Consider the following 17,385-nt stretch of genomic DNA (forward strand, 5'->3'; position numbering starts at 1 on the left):
TCTCTGGAGGTAGATTGCATTTTTCAACAGGAGTCCTTCAGGATTATCCTGGGTCATTGTACTGCTAAGAACAGCTAAGTCATCACAGTTACTGTGTACAATGTTTTTCTGGTTCTGTTCACTTCACTATGTATCAGTTCACGTAAGTCTTCCCAGGTTTTTCTGAAACCAACCTGCTCCTTATTTCTTACAGCACAGCAGTTTTCCATCACAATCATACAACACAACTTGTTCAGCTATTCCCCAAATGGTGGGCATCCCCTCAATTTCCAATTCTTTACCACCACAAAAAGAATTTTTATAAATACTTTTGTACACATAGGTTCTTTTTCTTTGATCTCCTTGGGGTATGGCCTAGTAGTATTGCTCAGTCAAAGGGCATGAGGGTATGCACAGTTTTATAACCCTTTGGACATAGTTTTAAATTGTTCTCTAGAATGGCTGGATCAGTTCACAATTCTACTAACAGTATATTAGTGTCCTAATTTTTCAACATCCCCTGCAATATGTGTCATTTTCCTTTTTGTCATATTAGCCAATCTGATAACTGTCAGATGGTACCTCAAAATTCTTTTAATCTCTAATCAATAATGCCAGACTATTTCTTCATATGATTATACCTTTCATTTCTTCTTCTGAAAACTGCCTGTTCACTTATCAATTGGGGAATGACTTGAATTCTTGTAAATCAGTTCTCTATATATTTGAGAATTTAGGCCTTTCATCAGAGAAACTCCCTGCAAAACATCTGCCCAGTTACCTGCTTTCCTCCTAATCTCAGCCATTGTTTTTCTTTGTCCAAAAACTTTTAAATTTAATGTGATCAAAATTATTCATTTTACATCCCATAATGCTCTGTATCTTGTTTGGTCATAAATTCTTCCCTTTTCCATAGATCTGAAAAGTAAACTAGTCTATGCTCCTCTAATTTGCTTATATCACTCTTTGTGTTTAAATCATGCACCCATTTTGACCTTATCTTGGTACATGGTAAGAAATGTGGGTCTATACTTTTTCTTGTTGTTATTCAGTCATTTATAGTAACTTCTGACTCTTTGTGACCTCCATTTGGGATTTTCTTGGCAAGACACTAGAGTGGTTTGCCATTTCCTTCTCCAGATCATTTTACTGATGAAAACAGGGTTAAGTAACTTGTTCAGAGGCCAGATTTGAACTCAGGAAGATGGGTGTTCCTGGCTCCAGGCCCAATGCTCTATCCACTGTGCCATCTATCTGCCCTTGGTCTATACCCAGTTTCTGCCAAAATGCTTTCCAGTTTTCCCAGAAATTAAAAGCTTGGATCTTTGGGTTCTCTAAGTATATTATCATCTCATCTGCAAAGAATGATAGTTTTGTTTCCTCAATGCCTATTCTAATTCCTTCTATTTCTTTTCCTTCTATGAAGGAAATGCTACATACCTATGCTATAGGTAGCATTTCTAATACAATACTGAATAATAGTGTTAACAACAGACATCCTCACCCCTGATCTTACTGGGAAGGCTTCAAATTTATCCCCATTACAGATAACGTGTGCTGAAGATTTTAGATAGATATTTCTTATCTTTTAAGAAAAACTTCATTTATTCCCATATTTTCTACCTTTTTTAATAAGTGTCGTGATTTTTGTCCAAAGCTTTTTCTGCATCTATTGAGATGATTATATGTGATTTCTGTTGGTTTTGTTACTGATATGGTCAATTATGTTGATAGTTTTCCTAATACTGAACCAACCCTGCATTCCTGGTATAAATCCCACCTGGTCATAGTGTACGATCCTGGTGATATATTGCTGTAATCTCCTTGCTAGTATTTTATTTAAAATTTCTGCATCAATATTCATTAGGGAAATACATCTATGGAATTCTTTCTCTGTTTTTGCTCCTTCTGCTTTACGTATCAACATATGTGTGTCATAAAAGAAATCTGATACATCTCCATCTTTGCCTATTTTTCTAAACAGTTTGTATAGTATTGGAATTAATTGTACTTTAAATGTTTGGTAGAACTCACTTGTGAATCCATTTGGTCCTGAAGATTGTTTCTTAGGGAAGTCATTGATGGCTTATTCAATTTCTTTTTCTAAGACAGAATGATTTTAGTATTCTATTTCTTCTGTTAACCTAGACAATTTATATTTTTGTAAATATTCATCAATTTCAATTAGATTGTTAGATTTATTGGCATATAATTGGGAAAAATAGTTCCTAATAATTTAATTTCCTCTTCATTGGTGGTAAATTCACCTTTTTCATTTTTGATACTGGTAATTTGGTCTTTTTTTTAATCAAATTAACCAATGGATTATCTATTTTATCAGATTTTTTCATAAAACCAGCTTCTAATTTTATTTATTAGTTCAATGGTTTTCTTACTTTCTCTTTTTTAATATTTTTGTTACATTTGAGTGCCAAGCTATTTTCCTCCTTTTTTCCCTACCCGGCACTAGAGAAGGCCAACATTTGACAAAGATACATATATATACATATAAATGTACATATATGAAACTATACAACACAGAGTTTCAATTATCACAGGAGGTGGGTACCATCCTCCTGCATAGGTTCTTTGTAGTTGATTTGAATATCAACGTAACTCAGAATAGGTTGGTCATTCACATCTACTCTTTGAACACAATTGTTACTGTAGAGAACATTCTCTTGGTTCTGCACTTCACTCATCATTATTTCATGCAAGTCTTCCCACGTTTTCTTAAAAACAAACTGCTCACAATTTTTTATAGCACAATAGTATTCCATCACAGTCATATACCACAATTTATTTACCTATCCCCCAATTGAAGGGTATCTCCTCAATTTCTAGTTCTTTACCACCAAAAAGAAAGCTGCTATAAATATTTTAAAACACATAGGTTTGATTTTTTTTTCTTTTTCTTTTATCACCTTGGGTATTGCTGGGTCAAAGGGTATATACAGTTTTATAACTTTTTGGATATAATTCCAGATTGCTTCCAAAATGGTTAGACCAATTCACAGTTCCACCAACAGTGTATTAGTGTCCCAATTTTTCTACATCTTCTCCAACATTTGTCATTTTCCCCTTCTATCATTTTAGCCAATCTGATAGGTGTGAGATGCTACTTCAAAGTTGTTTTAATTTGTATTTCTCTAATCAATAATGATTTAGAGCATTTTTTCATATGACTGTATATAACTTCCTCCAAAAACTGCCTGTTCATATCCTTTGACCATTTATCAACTGGGCAATGACTCTATTCTAATAAATTTGACAAAATTCTCTATACATCAGAGACAGGAGGCCTTTATCCAAGAAACTACAAAAAATTTTTCCCAATTTTCTCCTTTCCTTCTAATCTTGGCTACATTGATTTTATTTGTACAAAGACTTTACAATTTAGTGTAATCAAAATTATCCATTTTGCAGCTCACAATGATACCTCATTTATCAGAAATTCTTCTATCCATAAATCTGACAGATATGTTCCACGTTCTTATAACTTACTTAGGATATCTCCCTGTATATCTAGGTCATATATCCATTTTGACCTTATCTTGATAAATGGTGTCATATACTGATCTATACCTAATTTCTGCCAGATTGTTGTCCAGTTTTCCCAACAATGTTTACCAAACAGTGAACTTTTATCCCAAAATCTTAAATCTTTACATTTATCAAACATAAAGTTACTATAATCATTTACTATTGTGTATTGTATAACTGCTCTATTCCACTGATCCATCATTCTATTTCTTAGCCAGTAACAGATAGTTTTGAGGATAATCACATTATATAGTTTAACATCTGGCACTGCTAGACCTCCTTAATTTTTTTTCAATAATTCCTTTGATATTCTTGACCTTTTGTTCTTCCAAATGAACTTCATTATTTTTTTAGCTCAATAAAATAATTTTTTGATTAATTTAATTTAGATGGCACTGAATAAGTAAATTAATTTAGGTAGATTGTCATATTTATTATATTGGCTCAGCCCACTTACGAACAATTAATATTTCTCCAATTATTTAAATCTGATTTTATTTGTATAAAAAGTGTTTTATAATTATATGCAGTTTTATATTGTCCATGGTTATTTTAAATAAACTATCTCTTCCAGCAAGGTTGTGTTGGTGATATGTAGAAATGCTGATGATTTATGTGGGATTATTTTATGTACTAATACTTTGCTAAAATTACTGTTTCGACTACTTTTTTAGATGAATCTCTAGGATTTTCCAAGTACTGTCTGCAAAGAAAGAGTTTTATTACCTCACTGCCCATTCTGATTCGTTCAATTTCCTTTTCTTCTCATTGGTATAGTTAGCATTTCTAATACAATACTATATAATACCATATAATATTGGAGATAATGGGCATCCTTGAGCTTACTGGAAAAGCTTCAAATTTATTTCCATTACAAATAATGCTTGCTAATGGTTTTAGGCAGATGCCTTTTATCATTTTAAGGAAAAATACATTTATACATATGCTTTCAAGTGTTTTTAATAGGGATGAGTGCTGTATTTTGTTAAAAAGTTTTTTCTGTATCTATGAATATAATCATACACCTTTTGTTTTTGATATGATCAATTACACTAATAGTTTTCCTTATATTGAGCCAGTTTTGCATTCCTGATATAAAACCTACTTGGCCATAATGTATAATCTTTATAATATATTATAGTTTCCTAGCTAGTATTTTATTTAGAATTTTTGCATCTATATTTATTAGTGAAATTGGTCTATAATTTCTATTTTCACTCTTCCTGGATTAGGTATCAACACCGTATTTGTTTCACAAAAAGAGTTTGGTAAGACTCTTATTGCCTATTATTCCAAATTATTTAATATTGAAATTAATTGATCTTTAAATGCTTCTTGTAAATCCATCTGGTTCTGATGCTTTTTTTCTTAGACAGCTCTATAGCTTGATTTCGTTTTCTAAAATAAATGTATTTAGATATTTTATTTCAACCCTTCTGTTAATCTGGGCAGTTTATGTTTTTACAAGTATTCTCCCATTTCACTTAAATTGTTAAATTTATTGGCATATAATCGGGCAAAATAATTCCTAATAATTGGTTTAATTTTACCTTCACTGGTGAATTCACCCTTTTCATTTTTGATACTAGTGATTTGATTTTCTTCTCTCTTTTTTTAAAATCATGTTAATCAATGGTTTATCTATTTTATAATTTCATTAATTTTTTTATTTCAATTTTATTAATTTCTCCTTTGATTTTCAGGATTTCCAATTTGGTGTTTAATTGGGGATTTTTAATTTGTTCTTTTCCTGGTTTTTTAGCTGCATACCCAATTCACTGATGTGCTTTCTCTATTTTATTGATGTAAGCATTTAGAGATACCAATTTTTCCCTAAGTACTGCTTTGGCTGCATATCATAAATTTTGGTATATTGTCTCATTGTCATTCTCTTTAATGAAATTATTGATTGTTTCTATGATCTGTTCTTTGACCCACGCATTCTTTAGGATTAGAATACTTAGTTGCCAATTAATTTTAATCTATGTTTCCATGGCCCTTTACTGAATACAATTTTTATTGTACTGTGGTCTTAAAAGAATACATTTAATATTTCTGTTTTTCTGCATTTGGTTGTGAAGTTTTTATACTCTAATACACAGTCAATTTTTGTAAAGGTACAGTTGGAAAAAAAAGTATACTCCTTTTTATTCCCATTCAGTTTTCTCCAGAGGTCTATTATATTTAACTTTTCTAAAACTCTATTCACCTTCCTTAATTTCTTTATTTTATAGTTAGACAGTTCTGAGAGGGGAAAGCTGATGCCCTCCACTGGTATGGCTTTACTATCTATTTACTCCTCTAACTCATTTAACTTTTCCTTTTAAAATTTGAATGCTATGCCATTTGGTGCATGTGACTAGCATTGGTATTATTTCATTATCTATTGTGTCTTTCAGCAAAATGTATTTTCCCTCCTTTAATTTCAATCTATTTTTGCTTTGCCTCTGATCATGATTGCAATCTTCTGTTTTGTTTTGGTTTTTAAATGTTTTTGAAACCTCAGCTGAAACATAATAGATTCTGCTCTAGTTCCTATTTATACTGTATGTCTCTCTCTGTTTCAAGTGTGTTTCTTATAAACAACATATTGTTGAATTCTGGTTTTTAATACCTTCTAATACCTGCTTCCATTTTATAGGTTAGTTCATCCCATTCGCTGTTATGATTACTAAACTCTGTATTTCCCTCCATCCTATTTTCCTTGCTTATTTTTCCCTCTTTTTACCCTGTTCCTTCTCAAACGTCTATTTTGCTTCTAATTACTGCCTCCTTCAATCTGCCCTCCCTTCTGTCAGCTCTCCCTCTTCTTTTATTCCCTTCACCTTCTATTTCTCTGTTGGGTAAGACAGATTTTTATACCCGAGTTTGTATGTTATTCCTTCTTTAAGCCAATTCTGATGAATAAAGTTCAAGCACTGTCTGCCACCACCACCACCCCATCTTCTCCTCCACTGTAAAAGCTCTTCCTTGCCTATCTCTTTTATGTGAGAGAATTTTCCCCACTCTACCTCTCTCCCCCTTCTCCCAGTGTATCTATCTTTCTCACCCCCTAATATTATTTTTTTGGAAAACACCCCATCATAATCAACTCACATCCCCTCTGTCTATATATATACTCTTTCTAACTGCCCTAATAATGAGAAAGTTCTTCCCATGTAGGAATGTAAAATAAATTTAATCTTATTGAATCCCTTATAATTTTTCATGTTTACCTTTTTATGCTTCTCTTAAGCCTTGTATGTGAAAGTCAATTTTTCTGTTCAGTGCTGGTCTCTTCATCAGGAATACTTGAATGTGTGAAAGTCTTCTATTTCATTAAATACCCATGTTTCCCCCTGAAGGATTATATTGAGTTTTGTTGGTAAGTAATCTTTGGTTGTAATCCTAGCTTCTTTGCCTTCCAGAATATCATATTCTAAGCCCTCTCACCCTTTAATGTAGAAGCTGTTAAATCTTGTGTTATCCTGACTATGACTCCACAATATCTGAACTGTTTCTTTCTGACTGCTTACAATATTTTCTCCTTGATCTAGGAGCTCTAGAAATTTGTCTATAATCTTCCTGGAAGTTTTCATTTTGGGATCTCTTTCAGGAAGTGATCAATAGATTCTTTCAATTTCTAATTTTATCCTGTAGTTCTAGGATATCAGAGCAGTTTTCCTTGATGATTTCTTGAAATATGACATCTAAATCCTTTTTTAAATTATGGCTTTCAAGTGGTCCAATAATTCTTAAATTTTCTCTCCTTGATCTATTTTCCAGATCACTTGTTTTGCCAATGAGATATTTCTAATTTTCTTCCATTTTTCTCATTCTTTTGATTTTGTTTTATTGTTTCTTGATGTCTATGGAGTCATTAACTTCCACTTGCCCACTTGTAATTTTTAACAGAATTATTTTCTTCAGTGAGCTTTTGAAACTCTTTTTCCATTTGGTCAATTCTACTTTTTAAGGAGTTCTCTTCAGTGGATTTTTGTACTTCTTTTACTGTTTGATAAACTCTTTTTTTTTAAGGTGTTATTTTCTTCAGTATTTTTCATGCCTTTTACCAAGCTGTTAATTCTCTTTTCGTTATTTTCTAGCAACACTCTCATTTCTTTTCTCAACTTTTCCTCTACCTCTCTGATTTTTAAAATCCATTTGGTGCTCTTCCAGAAATTCTTATTGGGCTTTTATCCAATTCACATTTTTCTTTGAGAATTTGCTTGTACCTGTTTTTATATCTTGTCTTCTGAATTTGTCTTGTTCTTCCCAGTCCTCAATGTAATTTTTTGTGCTCAGGTTCTTTTTTTTGTTGTTTGCTCATTTTTCCAGCCTATTTTGACTTTTAACTTTATGTTAAAGTTGAATCTCTAATCTTAGGGTGGAGAAGGCACTGTCCCAATCTTCTGGTTTTTCATGATGCTGTTTTCTGGAGGTCTGTAAGATTTCAGTGTATTCGAGGTAGTACAATCTCGGCGTGTGCTCTGGTCTTTACCCAGGAAGGAGCCTTGTTCCCCTGCAGCCACAAGTGCTAATATTCCTGTTGGAAGGACCTTGTTTCCAACAAGATAAAATTTCAAGTTGCTGAGGTTTGCCTAGCTAAAAATGTATGTTCATCAATTATTTTCTTCTTTGGTTTAACACATTTCCTGGAGGTAAGTAATACGACTGCTTTAGTTCTCTGTATTATTTATACATCATACTCATTATTAACCCATAAAGGGTTGATCTGGAGAATTTTCTAATCATCTCATTAACTTAGAGAGCAGTTAAACCTTTATTTCAAAAACTTTGCGTTATCCACACTTCTCCTTATTAGACAGGGATATGCCTGTTAGCACTTTTTTAATCAGACAAAACACAACTCCTAAACCTCAATAACTTTAAGATGAATTAGTTGCTTTAAAGATGCCCCTTGGTGTGTTCCAGGAGAAGGAATTTAGTAAAATGGACTAGGATAATCTGTTCAGTTTAAACAATTTTAACCTTTTTGTATCATGGACCCCCTTTTGGCATTCTGGCAAAGCCTATGTTTTTAAATACATAAAATAAAATATATAAGACTACTAAGAAAACCAATTATACTGAAATATAGTTATCATCAAAATACTAAAAGTTCTAAGTTCACAGACCCCCCCCCGAAATCTATTCACAGAACCCCTTGAGGTCTGAGAAACCCAGATTAAAAACCCCTGGTATAGAGTTGGAAACACTCAAAGACAGTGAAATTACAGGAGTATCCACCAGGGGGAAGTGTGCTGACTACCTTTGGGCTACTTACTATGAGTACTTTGTGTTCAAGGTAGAGTAATGAACTCCTACCCCCATGTGAGTTAGGCAAATGTTTCTTTAAAAGATACTGAGACCATCCTCAAGATTTGGTTTTGTGAAGGGACTATGGGCTCAAGCTGTTTCCTCCAGCATGACATAAAAAGCCACGTTTCAGGTACTATCCTTGATTCTTGGTTGATGGACCAAAATGGGTATCTAGGGGAAGGAAGTTTTGCTCAACTGAATCAATGTGAACTGACCTCAATATTCATCACTGTTGAATATCCTTCTCCTGCTTTTTTTTCCCTAAATATCCTTTTAACTTTTGACTTCGGAATGTCTCATTTATTCTAATATCCAACCTAAACTACCAAAAGTCTAGCCTGACTCAAGCCCAGCCCAGAACACTGCAGTTTTTCATATGTTCATGGGATCCTATGAGTTCTGTACACCTTCTGCATTTTCTGTGGAATAAAATAAAGATGTCCTCTATCTTACATGCATTTTTTACTTTCAATATTTGTATAGGATTTAGGGAATCATTCACGTCTGTAAAAACCTATAAATGAACTATACATAAACTATATTTGGAGATTTCTCAGAATAAACTCTGGGGTGGGTTATTAGAAGCCAGGAACAGACAACGAAATTTTTGGCCCCCAAGGTCAGATCCAGTACATGTCAACTCAGAGCTCTGGGCATCCTGAGCCATGGGTTATATTTTAAAGACCAACATTTTGCTAATATCTCTACAAAACATCTAACTAGCCTATGTTACTCTTTGCACTTACATAGTATCTCACCAATCTCAAATCAACCATTAAACATTCACACTCTTACTATCGGAGAGGAGAACTATGATCCTCACTCTGTAATTTGTTGCTTACCTCAGGGCTTCTTTGGTCTTCACTGGCAGACCTGTATATGGATTTACAGGTTTGAGAAGCTGAGTTACAGCTGTTTTTCCGGCTGCTATTTGTTTCACAATATATTTTTTCTTCCAGTATCCAGTTTCTTTGTCATGAAGTGATGTATGACTCAAAGATACAGCTGTCTTCTCTACTGCATTCATTTCCCAATTTGATCTCTTAGGTGAAAAAGAAGCGGAGTAGATTCTGAACCAAATAAAACTGGGAAAAATTAAAGAAAATAAATGTTAAGTGCCCTTTTCCTATTAGTAGTGGTAATCAAGCAAGGAGGCCCTGTGATATTCAAAATGATTACTGAGAACCAAGAACAAACCCACAGTAATTGAGTCACCTAAGATATTCATCAGATCATAATTTTAGAGCTAAAAAGGTTCTTAGATATCTTCTGATCCAACCCCCTCATTTTGTAGGTAAGAAAACTAAGACCTACAGAAGTGAATTGCCCAAGGTTACACAAGCATAATAGTAGAACAGTTCCTCTTATTCCAAATCCAGCATTCTTTCCACTAAATCACAATTAAATCCTCCAATGAATAAGCAAGCTTTCATCAAAGTAGGGCTTCTTAAACTTTTTCCACTGACGACCCCTTCAGCACTTCTTAAATTGCAGATAGCGACTCACAGTTTAGGAAGTGCTGCAGTAAAGCACCAACAAATACAAAATTTTAAGTCTATTTCCTCAAGGAACTTATATTTGATAGAGGAGACATTCACATATAGATATGCAAACACACATACTAATCAAATATAAGGTAATCTTGGAAGAGAAAAGTAGTACTTGGGGATACCGTGAACAGCCTTCTTATAGTAGGTAATTCTTGACATGAATATCAAAGGACAGTAGGAATTCCAGGAGGTATAGGGGAATTCCAGCATGGGGGAAAACCAGTGCAAAGACATGAAGATGAGACATGGTACATCATGTAAAAGGAAGATACAGTAGGTTAGCATGACTGGACTGTGGAGAATGTGGAATGGAGTGATATCTAAGTAGACTAGAAAAGTAGAAAGAGACAAAGTTGTGAAGAATTTTAAATGCCAAACAGAAAATATTTGATCCAAGAGAAAATGTGGAGCCACTGGAGCTTACTTAGTAGTGTGGTGACATGCTCAGATCTGTATCTTAGCAAAATCACTTCAGCACTTCAGGAGGAGGGACTGGATGAAGGAAGAGATCCAAAGGAGGAAGACCAAATTGGAAGCTATTGCAATTGTCCCGAGAGATGAAAGTCAGCCCTGAATAGTAGCTAGAGCACTGGATTCAAAGTCAGAACAAGCTAGGTTTAAATCATACCTCTGACACTCCGAACTTCAAACAACTTTCCAAAACTTACTGCCTACCTTAGCAATAAATTGCAATTTACACAGGTGGAAGAAGTTCCTACACTGATAAAATCATAGATCACAGCCTGATTAAAGGCAGAAAAAAAATGTTAAAAGAAATTAAGACTTTGCATTACAAAAAAAAATAACTACAACATGTAGACAATGATAAATTCACAGAACCTCACTTTTCTTAGTATCAATGCTAGTTATGGTCTTAGCAATGGATTTTCCTATAATATATCAAGATATAAATTATCACAACATTGAAGGAAAAGGATCATTGGTTTGTTACTGAAGGCGTAAAGGAAAAAAGCAGGGGAACTCAACAAAAAAAAATCTTTCTGGAGTGTGGGAGGGGAGTACAATTCCTGCTTTATTACTGAACTTCGGAGAAATTTTCTGTTTTTACTGAAAAGGGAAAATAGTTTAGATTATAAATTTTTTTTAAATGAAGTGCAGTCTTTAAACACTGGAGGTACTCAATAAATGTTTAATTCAGTTAAATCATAAACTGCTGTTTGTTTTTTTCTGATATGAAAACTTTCTCCAACAATTCAAGTAACTCATCTTACCTTAGTCTTCAAAAATTTCCTGCAGTACTGAGAGTCTGAGTGACTTTTCCATGACCCCACAACATACATTTCAGAAGTAAGATTTAAATCCAGACTGCAAAACTCATCCTCTTGTCATACTGTCCCTCTACTCACTTAAAATGATTTCTAAAAACTTAATCTTCTCCCACCTGGCTAAACTCTTATGGACTTTCATCAGGCTCCCTGAAATCTCATCATCCTGCATGACCACATTAACCCTGAAATTCATACCTCCACAGCACTCATTGCCCTTGGGGTCCCTTCTCTCCCTCTGACTGAAGAGGGTACAAAGTGGCCAGATGAGAGCTCTCCCCAGACTCTCCATTTAAGGAGGGCACCCAGAGCAACCATCTCATCATTTTTTACCCAGGTGCACTCCTCTGGACTTTGATTATGTGCCTGAGCCAAGTATCCAACTCTCCCAAAACCTGACTTTTCAGCTTCCTCTTATGTATTTTCTTCCCCCATTAGATCCCCCTCGAAGGCAAGGACTGCCTTTTGCTTTGTATTCTCAGTGCTTATCACAGTACCTGGCACACAGGAGACACTTATTGGTATTTGCTGACTTAACAGGCTATGAAATAGGAAGTTATACAGGAAACTACAGTATCAGATCATTATAATTCCCACAGACTAAAGAAGTAAATTGATAGGTTCTCATCTCCTGCCAGCCCTCAAAGGTCTAGGAACAAACCATACAGTGGCAATAGAATCCATTGAAGAACAAGCTGGTTTTCAAAGACGCAGAGGAACTAGAGACAAAATTGCCAACATTCACTGGATTATGGAGAAAGCAAGGGAGTTCCAGAAAAACCATCTACTTCTGCTTCACTGACTACACTAAAGCCTTTGACTATGTGGATCACAACAAAATGTGTCAAGTCCTAAGAGACATGGGAGTCAAATCATCTTACTTGTCTCGTATGTAGGCCAAGAAGCAAGTCAGAACCGAAGATGGAATAACCATCGGTTTAAGATTAGAAAAGGAGTATGACAAGGCTATATATTATCACCTTATTTAACTTATTTGCAGAGAACATCATGCAAAATACTAGGCTGGATGAATCAAAAGCCAGAATTAAGGTTGCCAAGAGAAATATCAACAATCTCAGATATACGGGTCCATGGAGTCACAGAGTCAGACAAGACTGAATGACTGAACAACAATGTGGGAAAACTGGAAAGGAGTTTATGGGAAATTAGGTTTAGATCAACATTTTATGCTACATGCTAAAACAGGCTCAAAATGGATCCTTAATTTGAATATAAAAGGTCACACCACAAAGAATGAGGAGAGAATAAAATCAAATACCTTTCCCAATTCTGGCAAAAGGGAAATTTCTTAACTAAAGAAAAGACAAAAGATACCACAAGATAAAAAACAATTACATGAAAACTGAAAAGCTTTTTTGCACAAGCAAAATCAATGCAGCAAAAATAAGAAAGGAAACAATTTAGAAAAAAAATCTTTGCATCAAATCTCTTTGTTAGGGGCTACACACAAAATTTAGAGAGAATTAAAAAATATATAAAGCAGAAACATCCTCCCCTTAGATAACTGTTCATGAAAATGAAGAAAGAGTTCCCCTAAGAACTAAAAACTACTAACTATAAGAAATGCTGCTCCAAATCACTAAGAAATGAAAATCAATTCAAAACAACCCTGAGTTTTCACCTCACCAGTAAATCTGAAAAGATATGAAAAGTCAGTGTTAAAAGGTCTATCAGAGACTAGCCCACTATGAAACTGTGAACTTGTTCAACCATTCTGTAAAGCAATTTGGAATCATGCTCAAAAAATGACTGACATGTCCACACTATTTGACCCAGTGATCCCAATGTTAGATATATACCCCAGGGAGGTCAAAAGTAAAAAGTTTCCACGTACAAATTTTCAAAGCAGCATTTTTCTGTGGTAGCAAAGATCCAGAAACATAATGCACACATTGACAGGGGAATGGCTAAACAAACTATGGGCAATTACTGTAACAAAATCAGAAAGGTTTACATGAAGTAAGCAGAACCAGGAAAACAATATATGCAATAATTACAATAATGCAAAATTTTTTAAAGAAACTGAATACTATCTAACTATGACAACCAGTCTTGGCCCCAAAGAAGAGCTGGAAAATGTACCTCCCTCCCTTCACTGTATATGTGGCAGACTATGGGTGTGGAATATTACATATACTATCAGGCATAGTCAATATATTGGTTAGTTTTGCTGACTTGATTTTTTCCCCTTTTTCATGTGTTAATGTTTGTTAAAAGGTCAGCTTATTGAGTAGACTAGGAGGAGGGATATATTTAGAAATGAATGTAGTATAAAAACAAAGCCATCAAGAAAGTTTTCTTTTAAAAAATTTAAATAAAAAATTCAATGATCTCAAAACAATCAAAATTTTAGGCAAAGGAAATGGAAAAGCACATGATGGTTGCCTGTAGGCTATAAAACACTCAACAATGATGACTTGCCCACAAGAAGTAGGTATAAATACAATTGCCAAGGTCAGACATGATCAGAAAAAAAGGGGCAGGCAAACTATATAATAAAACAAAACTAAACTAAAAAAAGGGGGGGGGGGGAGCTGGAAAGGCTAACCAAAAGAAAAATAATGACAGTGCTAGACTGGCAACCACTAAATATTAAAAGAACCATCTGAAGGCCTCAAACAGTTTCTGTATAAAATATGCAATAAGACATAGACCAATATGCCACATGAGAAAACATGGAGGACAAAAGACCTGTCTAGGAAGAAGTTACCCAATGAAATCACAAATCTCTCAAAGCACTGAAGAAACTTCACTAAGGAAAAAAGAAAAAGGCTTTAAAGTAAACAGAGGTATTTGAGCAAAAATATAAGACCCTGGAAAGACTACGATGTTATGATATTTTCTTCTCTAAAATCTTTGAAAATGGATTCTCTTTCTCCCTGTCCCAAGTGAAGAGACCACTGTTCTCTTTTCTTACATGTTTACTTTATAATTAAAAAGGCACAAGATTTATCTTTTTAAATTTCTTACATTGGGGCCCCAGACCAAAAATGCACTAACCTAAAAGTTATCTTTTAAAAAGATCAGATAACATTTAGACTTCTCCAGATAATTTGTTTCTATGTTAGCTAATCTGACAGGTGTGATGTGGTACCTCAGAGTCATTTTGATTTGCATTTCTCTAATCAACAGTGATTTAGAGCATTTTTTCATATGACCATAGATAGCTTTAATTTCTTCATCTGAAAACTGTCTGTTCATATCCTTTGACCATTTATCAGTTGGGGAATGATTTGTATTCTTATAAATTTGACTTAGTTCTCTATATTTTTGAAATGAGGCCTTTATCAGACACTGGTTGTAAAAATTCTTCCCCAGTTTTCTGCTTCCCTCCTAATCTTGGATGCATTGGCTTTTTTTGTGCAAAAACTTTTGAATTTAATGTAATCAAAATTATCCATCTTGCATTTCATAACACTCTCATATCTCTTGTTTGGTCATACGTTCTTCCGTTCTCTATAAATCTGACAGGTAAACTATTCCCTGCTCTCCCAGTTTGCTTACAGTATCAGCCTTTATATCTAAATCATGTACACATTTTGACTTTATTTTGGTATACAGTGTAACATGTTGGCCTATGCGTAGTTACTGCCATACTATTTTCCAGTTTTCCCAGGAGTTTTTGTCAAATATTGAGTTCTTATCCCAGAAGCTGGAGTCTTTGGGTTTATCAAACAGTTTATTAGTATAGTCATTGACTACTTTATCTTGTGTACTTAATCTATTCCACTGATCCACCACTCTATGTCTTAGGTACCAAGTAGATTTGATGATTGCTGTGTCATAATATATTTTAAGATCTGGTATGGCTAAGTCACCTTCCCTTGCATTTCTTTTCATTAATTCCCTTGATATTCTTGACCGTTTGTTCTTCCAGATGAATTCTGTTATTATTATTTCTAGCTCTGTAAAATAACTTTTGGTAGTCTGGTATGGCACTGATTAAGTAAATTAATTTAGGTAGAATTGTCATTTTTATTGTATTAACCCTGCCTACTCATGAGCAACTGATGTTTTTCCGATTATTTAGATCTGACTTTGTGTGAAAAGTGTTTTGTGATTTTGTTCATATAGTTCCTGGGTATGTTTTGGCAGGTAGACTCCCAAACATTTTATAATGTCTACAATAACTTTAAATGGAATTTCTTTTTCTATCTCCTGCTATTGGGCTTTGGTGGTAATATATAGAAATGCTGATGATTTATGTCGGTTTATTTTATATCCTGCAACTTTGCTAAAGTGGTTTACTATTTCAAGTAGTTTTTTCACTTGATTCTCTAGGATTCTCTAAGTATATCATCATATTATCCGCAAAGAGTGATAGCTTTGTTTCTTCTTTGCCTATTATAATTAGACAATTTGCTTCTACATAAACATTTCGAAATTGTTTCTCATACCAGTCATTTTGCTCCAAGTTGTATGTCCATAATTACTCATTTTATTTTAATTTTTAGTTTAGACATTCCTAACCTGCATATCTAAACTATAAGATGCAGGGGTAAAACAGCATAACTGAAGAATGACAATATATACTTCAGGAAATCTGACAACACTGCATCAGAATTCCTTATCTGTGCACTTTTATTTCTTACTTTCTTTCTACAAAATCTTGCTATTTGCTTTCTTCAAATTTGTTCATTCACCACTTGACCCTATTTATAATGTTTCTTTGCTTTAGCAAGATCATTCCTGAATCCCAAATTTCCTATGTCAGCATTACATAAACTACTGCTGATTCTAGTTTTAATAGAAAACTTCAAAGTAAAGACGAAAAGGGAATCAGAATAAACCTTAGTATATTAAAATATTTAGCATCAATGCTGTGCAAACACAAAATCAAAACTGATTTTCATTACATAAAATCTAAAATATTAATAGGAATAAGCAATAAGGACTAGACCTGTGATTTCACTGATGTTGTAATTCCTAGATGAGGACATTCACTCAAACAGTTCAGGTCAACACCTTCTCTGTAACTGAGAAGTGAAATCACTTAAGCCCAATAGCAAGAAGGACTTGAATCCAGATCTTCTTGATTCTAAAGTCAGCTCTCTATTCACCATTCCAGAGTACCTCTTATGAAACAGCCATTCTATAGTTCACACTGTAACTCCAGAATCCACAAAAAGAATTCAGGGTAAATTTAGGGAGCTAAAGTGTATATTTATATGTATGTATGTATGTATGTATATATGTATGTATGTATGTATTTATGTATGTATCTGTGTGTGTATACACACTCAATCTGATGATCAAGGTACAGTAAAACTTCAATTAATAATACCAACTTACATCGCATAATATTTTAAAGTTTACTATGCTGTGAGGTGGTGATTACAGACAGTATTATTCTCATTTTCCAGATAAGGAAACTGAAGCTTGGAGAAATTAAGTGATCTACCTATTGTCAGTCTGTTTTAGTAAGCAAGCACCAGAGCCAGGATTCAAACCCAAATCTCTTGATTACAAGGTTCCTATCTTCCAAAGCATCACCTGAAATATTGCTTGAAGATCAAAGGGAAGACACCCTTCTAAAAAATAATTGCCCAGGTGCTGAGATGCTTTCTAAAAATCTATTCCTTTGGGTTAGGTATTACCCTCCTCAAGCAGACCTCCTTTATTTTTTTTTTAATTTTTTTTTAGTAAGGCAATCAGGGTTAAGTGACTTGACCAAGGTCACACACCTAGTACATGTCAAATGTGTG

The 17,385-nt window shown here is 34.0% G+C and overlaps 1 protein-coding gene across 3 annotated transcripts in view; it reads right to left on the reverse strand.

Moving 5' to 3' along the window:
* Nucleotides 1-17,385, reverse strand: part of FBXO15 (F-box protein 15) — an 88,205-nt gene that overhangs the window by 49,764 nt on the left and 21,056 nt on the right. For all 3 annotated transcript variants that reach the window (XM_027852438.1, XM_027852439.1, XM_027852440.1), the window contains exon 4: nt 9,666-9,908. In XM_027852438.1, the coding sequence (XP_027708239.1) occupies nt 9,666-9,908 (243 nt within the window). The remainder of the gene's footprint in view (nt 1-9,665; nt 9,909-17,385) is intronic.

This window comes from Vombatus ursinus, unplaced genomic scaffold, assembly GCF_900497805.2.
Source record: "Vombatus ursinus unplaced genomic scaffold, bare-nosed wombat genome assembly UNPS02009573.1, whole genome shotgun sequence".
Taxonomy (NCBI): Eukaryota; Metazoa; Chordata; class Mammalia; order Diprotodontia; family Vombatidae; genus Vombatus; species Vombatus ursinus.